The following is a 9,433-nucleotide window of genomic DNA, read 5'->3' as shown; positions in this document are numbered from 1 at the left end:
TCCAAGTTAGCATTAACTCAATGTTTTTATAAAAACTAATATGATTGCAACTTAAACAGGTTTTGCCGACACACTGAAGACTAACCCCACCTTAATAGGTACATAGCACTTTTCTGAACACAATCATCATTTTGGGAAGAATCAAGATAGTGCACAATTCTGACCACAATCACTTGTATATTTTCAATGAGTTGGAAAATGAAGATGTCCCTTTAACATCCTTAATCCTGCACTGAAAAATGCTATAACAAAATATAACTGACAGTTAAATAGTAAAACAACCTTTTGTCAGAGAACAAAGTTCTCCATTTTAACTTTAATTCCCAGCCTTCTGATAGAATCAGAACTACAGAGATCAATTTCTTGATTTATAGAAACAGCATAGATGCACCCAATTATAGCATCAACACAAAGTTGCATTTATTTTATACATTACAAGAATCTAAAAAGCAAACACCTCACACTGGCATTCAATTCAAATACCTACACTAATTCACCTTTGGCTTAATTTCCAAGTAATTTCTGTGCCAACTTAATATACTATTAGAGATTCACAAAACCCAAAAATTAAAAATTAGCATTTCTGATCTTAAAGGACAACAGTAACTAAAGCAATCACAGGATGTACCAAAAAGTTGTACAACTCTTTAGCCAAAAAACCTTAGTAAATTGACATTGAAGTCGAAGTCAGATCAAATTGCTGCAGCTTTATTTAATTTACCATATTTCAATACAGATCAGAGAAATGTGGACAAATATGGTGAAATAATACAAAAGCATACTGGAAATATTAAATTATGCATAGTACCTCATGAAAGTACTGTAATTAAGAGTCCATATAGTGGTATGTCTAGCCAGTCACTTTTCAGATTAAAATCCCTAAACCTAAACAGCCAACACTTAAATGGTTATGTTGTTTCAGAGACCAGAGAAATGTTGAATAGGGACTAAATGTCAGTCATTGATCATATTTAAACCAACTGCTATTCAGTCAACTAAATGCGGACACTTACCTGTAGTCTAATCAGTTATAAAGCTATTAAAACTGTTCAAAAGTCCAAACAAAGCTTGAAAAATTCATAGCTAAATTATTCCAGCTATGGAATCCAACAATACTCAAAGGACAGTTAGTTTGAGTGTGTGGAGGAGCTAAACATTACTCACCCTCCTCAATTCTAACAAAAAGGCATATCTGGATCATAAGCTCACAGATGCTCTAATGTACAGTACACTCACCAACAGCAAAGAAAATACACTAATTTAACCCCACAGCATTGTTAACATTCAATTTAAGCCCCCTTTTGAAAACTCCTTAGAACAGATTCAAAACACAAGAGATCTTAGACTAGTAAGTTTTGACAGCTCATTCAAGATGTCATTCTTCTAATGCAAGTCAAAACAGCAAGTCTACGTTTAGTCAAGTAATTTAAACAGTTCCTACCATGGACAGCAACAGATGTGGGTTTAATTCTTCCTTCAACAGACTTTAATGGGTTCATTTTCCAGTAGCCGACAGTGAAGGAGAGTCCTAAGTAGAAACTCGATTGATAAACAACCCCTTTCCTATACCAGGGCACTGAGGAAAACTAGCATCTGAATTCTGTTACAGGTGAGTGAGATCTGCTCAGCTAACAGCACCAATCACAAATTAAACCAAGGACTTTCTGGCTTGAAAGCTTATTGCAACACTTCGGATAGATTTACCCACAAGGGAAAGCTAAAATTGCCAATCTGATATAGCCAGAGATTTCAGCAATTGGACCCCTAACAAAAAAGATCTTGATAAAGCAACAAATTTATGAAGCTGTTTTCAGACTTGTATTGACTAGCTGGGGATAATATATGCAACAGTTTAAAGACATGATATGGCAGTTGCTAACCATCAAGAAACATTTTTCCCCCACACTAAAAACAAATCTCATTCCATATTTCTAGTGTACCCCTTAGTGAGATTTTAAAAATGAAAGCTGATGTGCTGCATAAACAAAACAGTCACATGAACAGTACAATACAAAGCTTAATTTCTTCTTTTAGAAAACAAATGTTAAAGATAGACACTTTCAATGACAAAAGCAGGGTACATCTTTGTATGGACATTCTATAATTTTTTTAGTGCATCATCAATGTCAGGAATCATTTCCTTCAGTTGATTCCACTGGTCTGGTAATAGAGAGATTCCTAAATGTGAAAAACAAAAAGGAGTTATAACTGGCAACAGAAATCAAGGTCTAACAGTTATAAAACAGCATTTTATAATTAACCTCAAAAAGTAATATCTTTAGAAAAAAATTAAGTTGCAAGTGAACCTCTCCCCTACAGCAATTTGCTAATTTGCCTCATTATGCTAGGTGTTGCCATGTGTTTTCAAAGCAATGTGGGTCCAATTGTGTCTTTAACTAAGGTTCACTTCTGCAAGATGCTGGATAAGAGTTTATAATGGCAATTATTTATTACATTTACTGGTAAGAACTCTTCAATTCGCGACTAAAATTAGAACAAAACCTCTTTCCTCCACCCATTAAGTCTTTTAGACAACAGAAAAAGGCAAATGTTAATTTATGAATAAACATTTAGGATCAAAGCTCCCTTCTCACAGAAGTAATTAGCAAAATAACAAGGTGCAGAGGAAAAAATAGTAGTTAAGATTTAGAATGCACACTCTTAGACAAGATGGTGGGTATTAAGTTCAGAAGCAGCCTTCAGGGAATGAAGTCCTTGGGGAAGAATGATTTAGAGAAATGAGGAAAGTGGAAGAATGGACTAACTTGACTGCTTTTTAAAATAATTGGTGAGCAAAATAGAATTCTGTGATGTTTTCTGCTATTTTATGATTAGGATCTGTGACCCCAAAATACATTTTAAGGTTATGGTGCATCACTGGTTCTCTGATGGACAATTCTACACATCTCATCTAATCCAATGTAATCCAGTTTAAAGGTGCATCCTCATTCCTATTTTACTGATGTTTACCTTTCTTTCCAGGCTTCATTTCACCATCTTGGTTCATCCAGTATTCTCTGACGTCAATTAGGACTTTGCCTTTGAACTCACGCACACTCACATATCTCATCTTGCCAATCTGTCAAAGATGCAGCTGAAATTAGCCCGTTAATCTAAGTAACATTATGAAATCATTCTTCACACAAAGCCAAAAGGTAACCACCAATGGTTTTGGTATCCTGTATCGTTGGGGTGAGCAAGTTAGTTTCTCATTCACACTGACAAGAAACCCAGCTGTCTTCACCAAAAAGCCAGTATGTAATTAGGCATGTAATCACTTGCAGGGAGTGCAAAATACCCCCAATCATACAGTTACTATTTTCATTATGCCACATAAATACACCTTAACATTAGACATATTAGAATTCATTTTATAATTAAACGAATATTTTACTATTCTGCCCATATAGGCTCAAATTTTGGTCAATTATGCCAGCAGTATCGAATGGAATTTCCAGTGTTTCTCAACACAATTGTTGGCAAATTTGGGATTCCCATTTAAATGTGGAAGCACTGAATTTACAGGCCAAGCTCAGCTGGCAATATCCCGACTGCTTTCTGCTGTTGGAATCGAGAAAAGGCGAAGCAGAAGCTTCTCAATTCTAGCCTTGAATCCTGAGCCAGATGAAATCTGGTGCACAATCTGAGGTGGCAGTCACTTGTAGGGCAAATGTGTAGCCAAGGAGAAAAGGCTAGAATAAATTACATTTTTAACACTGTTTACTTATATTCAAGTTAAAATTCCAAAACAATTAATTTGCTTCAGATTAATTTTATTTTAATTATTGGCCTGTGCAGCTTTTACCATCCAATGCCGAAAGTACACATCAAATATTGTATGAAACTGCATAATCTTACCACGAATGCAAGTATAATTATACATCCTTTAGCATAATGGAACTACTTAACAACTCCACACTAAACCAAAGAGGAAATAGTTCAGAAGATGATGATTGATCTGGATTCACTAGGGGTTGAATGAGTCATATTTGCACCAGTTCAGTTACTCAAGCATGCAAATAACAATCCTCCTGGGTATGTGGTCACAATTTTAACCACCTTGATTACCAATACACTCAAGTAAAAAATAATTTAACTCCTGTATCCTATCAAATGATTTACAGGATAAGGCCCAAACAACTCAATTTTTAAAGTACAAAAACAATTCATTTGTTGCTTGACCACTTCCAGCAACTGCAGTTTTATCATTTTCTTAAAGTTAAGTGAATGTCAACACACCAAAAAACACCTATTAAATTTCAATTGGCAGGACATCATTGCAAAACACAGGTAGTTTGAAAGATGGATAAGACATGAGTAAAGGCTCCACCAGACAGAGCATTTCTTCCTTAAACAGGACTCCAAAGCCAATTACCAGTAAACATCCAGGCTCCATCTAATAATAACCACCTGAAGCCAAGAGTAAAACACCATCATGCCAAGGAATGTCACACAAGGGGTGATGATCTGCATTCCTTGCAAACCAAACAGGCAGTTTCCAGTTGTCCCAGTATTTAAAATAAACCATATATATTTGAAGGGGGCACAGTGTCACAGTTAGTAGAGCTGCTGGCACAGTGGCAGAGACCTGGGTTCAATCCTGACCTCCAGTGCTGTCTGTGTCAAGCTTCCCATTCTGTGACCACATGGGTTTCCTCCAGGTGCTCTGGCTCCCTCACACATCCCAAAGATGTGCAGATTGGTAGGTTAATTGGCCACTAAGTTACCCCTAATGTGTAGGTGAGTGGTACAATCTGGGGGAAGTTGATGAAAAAGGATTAGTGTCAAATTAGTGTAAATGGTTAGCACTGGCTCAGTGGGCCAAAGGACCCATTTACATGCTTTATCACTACATACTGTATGTAGTATGAAAATACAGATTCATACTCATACACTTTAGATTTTTTGAAAGAAAGCACACACCTGAAATAGGTTATCATCTTTGTCACTTTTGGCACATTTTGAACCTCCAGAACTTTCACCACTCTTTTGCTTTTTCACTGGTTTCTCTGGCGTAGCAGACTTCTTTCTCTTTGCCTGTATAGAAAATCCATTTATAAAATAGACTACAGTCAAGGAAGGGCACAGCTAATTTGCCACATGGAGTAAATCAAGATCAGATGATTATACATCATCTCTTCGATTTTCAAAAAAATTAACAAATCAGAATAAACAATTCCCACTATAGCCTTCACTATATTGGGATCATATACTCAATGCATGTATCTGGAAACTTTTCTCTACATATTTTGTTCAAGTTACAGATTCAAGACAAACCATAAAATGGTATATATATTTAAAGTGTGGCAAATATCCTTCCCTAGATATGTATCTCTCTTAATGTCACAAGAAATGTACATCAACAAAACTGCTGATTAGTTGGGAGAAAAGTTAAAGAATGTTCCTTGTATAGGTCAGGGATAGTGAAACTAGTCCAACCAAGTGGAAAGAATACTGCATCTACTGAGCCTTAGAAGAAATCTAATATTTATAGATATAAACCAAGGTCCCCCCAAAGATTAATTACAATAAAATCAAGTTAACCTATTTAGCACACAGATTAATCTGAGGCCAGGAATCTTTTTCAAGTGTTGTACAGCAATGAAGAATTAGCATGGGGAATGTTTTACCAGATAGTAAAAAAATCCATTTTGTATTAAAATTATCCTAATTCATATTCACAATGTCAATATTTAAATGGCTCAAGTGATGACACTCTAAATACTTTCCTGACTTGAATTGAGAGGTGCTTGTAATATAGTCCTGCTACGATAGTTACATGAATGACCTTAAAAGAGGTGAAACATCTTTTAGACATTTTAATGCAAATGACCTAAAATCAGCAATAATATCCAACAGAGATACTTTTCACAACAATATTTGTTCTCCTACCTTTTGATCAACTTCACTATCGGATTCGCTGTCCGAGCTTGTAGAAACAACTTCCCTTGATTTAGGCATCTGGGTATATTTTATTTAAAAAAAAGGCAATTTAAATTAATTTTCCAAAATTTGAAAAATTAAACCATTTGGGAATTAAGATTCACCAGCAGCAAGATATAAAATGCTATTACAATATAGAATAACTGATGGAGACAAGTCCTGAAGTTACTGGACCAAAAAAGGTACTACTCAATAGTCTTTTTCAGACCTTGACATATATTAGAGAACTCAATGAGTGCATGATTAAGTCAGAATAAGTGATCTTTCTTGCAGGGAAATATTTTTCATACAAGTTTGCCTTCAAGATCATCTTTATATACCTTTAATATGGAAAATTGCCATTATACTTGGAGGGGTGCCTAACCTTTAATCTAATGGAATTTGAAGGAAATTAGCTGCACTAATTTCAAGCTTTTTTCCCTGAAACACAGTCACTTTTAAGATACTGTATGACTGACAAAGCCACAAATCAAAAGGCACCGTAAGAATGGAGTGAATGAGCCAGTTGCTTCCTCTTCTCCACACATGTTCATATGCAATTTTATTTTTACTTGCCAGCATTCCCCATCCAATTAAACAGGCAGAAGAAATACTTCAAGTGTGTGCACTTTAATAATCAAAGACAATTTCCACTTTTGTTTCATATACTCCTTGAAAGTAACATTTAATTGCAAAGTTAGAGGAACTTTCTACAACTACTTTTCACTTTTAAAAAAAATCACTTAATAGGTTAAAGCAAAAAAAAATCCGACTTGGGTATCTATGACATTTATTTACAAAATATACTATCAAGGTTTGGAAATCAAAACACACCTACACAGAAAAACTACAAAAAATGGAACAACAGCAAAAGACCAACTCGCCCGTTAGGCACCACAACTTTTTCCAGTGTAACCCTGTATTTAATACAGTCTATAAACACTGCCAATCTCATATTTAAGATTTTTTGGGTGTTATGGAGATTAATTTTCTACAGTAGGAAGACAACTCTCTCAGCCTAATAAGCAGGTATGAATGTCATGAACTCATTCAATGTTATGCAATGTTTCTTATAATCACCTACCATACAATAAAACAAACTAGACACCTGAAAGAAAAATCCAAAAGCAAAATGCAGATGTCACTCAGCACTGTTTGTGAACATTCAGAATTTAGTGTTGCAACAAGCTGTGCTTTTTTTTGAACAGTCTAGAATTCTGCATGATGGACACAATGTGCATTAACCCACATGCATAAGACTATAGCTATAAACACTCCATATAATTGTGAACCTACAGCTGGTTCCTTACAAGTTTCACACAAGGCCAAAACTGTTATGAGAGCCTCCTAGTAATGATCACCACATAATCATTGCTACTAATCAAATACTCTGCCTCTATCCAATTCCTTACCCAATCACAAACTAGCAATCCCACAGTACTGTAGATCAAAAATCAACCCACCCATTAGTGCCTCAACTATTTGATTTCATGGAATATAAATGATTTGGACATTTAAGTGATGTCAATCACTAAAATTCATCACATTGGGGCTAACAGAAAAGGTAAACATGAACTATAGAGATGATGCTGGAAATCTGAAGTAAAGAAAAAAAATTCTGGAGGTACTCAGCAGACCAAGCTGCACCCATGATGGCAAATACAAAAATCAACAGGAACAGACCTGCTGAGAACCCAATCTGCTTTTTTAATAAAAAAGGCTAATCCAAATTTAACATTAATACCATATTCATACTTTCTGCCAATATCTCTCAAGTCCATTTACTTCAATTGTTTGCCAATCTTTGAACTTATTCAAGGTCTGCCCTAACAGTTTGTAGTAATGGACAACATGAGTAGTCAACTCCATTTCTCCCTCCATGGATGTTACTTGGCCTGGTGAGCATTTACAGCATTTTTAATCTGCATTTCATGGGGGGGGGGGGGGGGGGGAGAGATGATTAGGTCACCGATATTCTGGAGGTTGACGAAAAGAGAAAGTCACCCCCTTACTCTTCATTAATTAGTAGCCCAACACCATATTTACGTCCACTTCAATCTGCATACCTAGTCCCAGCTTCATTGCCTCACTGATAAGGGGGGCACTTTGCAAACCTCAGGAACACGTGAGTGCCGAATCGAAGTGGCAAATTTCCTTCGGAGGCTGGGAGCCACAACCTTGAGGGAGGGAGGCAGGCAGGCGAGGGCGGGCGGGCGAAAGGAAAGTGTGTCGGGAGCAGGAACACAACAGGACACGCTGAGGCGGGACGGGGCTGCTGTCCGGTGACTCTGACCGGGATGAAATCCCCGCCCGTGTGCACACGCTGCGTCTGAACGCCACCAAACCCCATATTGGGAAGAAAAACCCTCAAAACGCAAGTGTGAAGCGGAGCCCGAACGTGACTCGCACATTCCTCCTGCGTCATCTCACCAAGCTGCCAATTCAAACCCTTCAGCGGAGAGACCCTGTACATCACCCCCCTGCCCACCCCGTGCGGAACAGGGCCCCCACCGCCGCCGCCGCCCTTGGCTCCGCTCTCAGCCCAGCTCCCATTTTATTCAGGCGAACGCACTTCGTGAGGAGGGAAGAACAGGAAGTCCCGCCCCCTTCCCTCCCCCGATTGGTGGACCCGCCCAGCAACCCGCCGAGCCGCTGCTGCCATTGGCCGCGGCCGCCTTTCAATTAAGCAATGCGCTGTGGCTTCCCCTCCCCCCTTAACACAGGCCCGAATAGATCACATAAAGACGGGATACAAATGTCAACTAACGGCGGAGTCTCAGCGGAAAAACAAGGAACAAGCCCGTTGGTTCCCCCCCTCCCTTCTTTCGACGGAGATACGTACGGTCTCTGGCCTGGAGTTTCGGGCGTCCGACAGCGCAACAATGAAGCACTTTCCCCAACGGCTACCGCTCGTGCTATTACGCTCCTGGGATTACGTCACTTCCGACCGCTAGTCCCGCCCCTCCCCTCCCCTCAGCTGGGAACTGAAGACCCGCGGCAACGTGTGTGCAGAACAAAGAGCAAGGTGCGAACTGGGCTGGTGCACCGTGTCTGAACGGCCACAGCTCCACCTGCACCTTGCAGCAGAAAGGGGTGAAATGTCGACGTGGATAGCGCTTAGGCAAAGACAAATGGTCATGAAAGTCTGTAGGAATGGGAAAGTCTGGATACGTCACCTGGCCAGCGTGAAGATCTGCTTGTAATTGTGAGGCAGAGTGTTGAACTGCGTGAGATATCAGCTGCAGAGGGGAAAGCCAGTACACGTGTAAGCATGCTGTAGAGCTGCACTTTGGAAACCTGCTAGAATGGGGCAACAAAGTAATGCACCTCCCTAGAAAATTGTTCTTTTTTTGCTTGCCTGCAGACTCCCCATGGCGTGTGGATCAAGTGATTACTTAATCAAGTTCAAGTTATACTTTATTGTCATTCACCCATATGCTGTAACACACATGGAGGAACGAAATGTCATTTCCGCCAGACTCACACAGCAGAGGACACACAATAAACGCAG

The 9,433-nt window shown here is 38.7% G+C and overlaps 1 protein-coding gene across 1 annotated transcript; it reads right to left on the bottom strand.

Annotated features, from left to right (window-relative positions):
• Positions 1-687: 687 nt before the first annotated feature.
• sub1a (SUB1 regulator of transcription a) lies at positions 688-8,885 on the bottom strand. The gene is made up of 5 exons (XM_052010353.1): positions 8,765-8,885; positions 5,893-5,961; positions 4,924-5,037; positions 2,971-3,079; positions 688-2,178 (listed from the first exon to the last, which is right to left on the bottom strand). Exons 2-5 carry the CDS (start codon positions 5,959-5,961, stop codon positions 2,099-2,101), a joined length of 372 nt encoding a protein of 123 aa, XP_051866313.1. The 5' UTR covers positions 8,765-8,885; the 3' UTR covers positions 688-2,098.
• Positions 8,886-9,433: the final 548 nt, after the last annotated feature.

Source organism: Pristis pectinata, chromosome 2 (genome assembly GCF_009764475.1).
Source record: "Pristis pectinata isolate sPriPec2 chromosome 2, sPriPec2.1.pri, whole genome shotgun sequence".
NCBI classification, from domain to species: domain Eukaryota; kingdom Metazoa; phylum Chordata; class Chondrichthyes; order Rhinopristiformes; family Pristidae; genus Pristis; species Pristis pectinata.
Note: the sequence above shows the minus strand (reverse complement) of the source record. Positions and strands in the feature narration are given on the sequence as shown.

What these genes read in the sequence shown, in the direction of transcription:
- sub1a (XM_052010353.1), bottom strand. Translation starts at nt 5,961, where the DNA reads ATGCCTAAATCAAGGGAAGTTGTTTCTACAAGCTCGGACAGCGAATCC. An exon ending in ATAGTGAAGTTGATCAAAAG is followed by an intron (nt 5,038 to 5,892) that starts GTAGGAGAACAA and finishes TTTTCTATACAG; the next exon opens with GCAAAGAGAAAGAAGTCTGC. An exon ending in AATGAAGCCTGGAAAGAAAG is followed by an intron (nt 2,179 to 2,970) that starts GTAAACATCAGT and finishes TTTCACATTTAG; the next exon opens with GAATCTCTCTATTACCAGAC.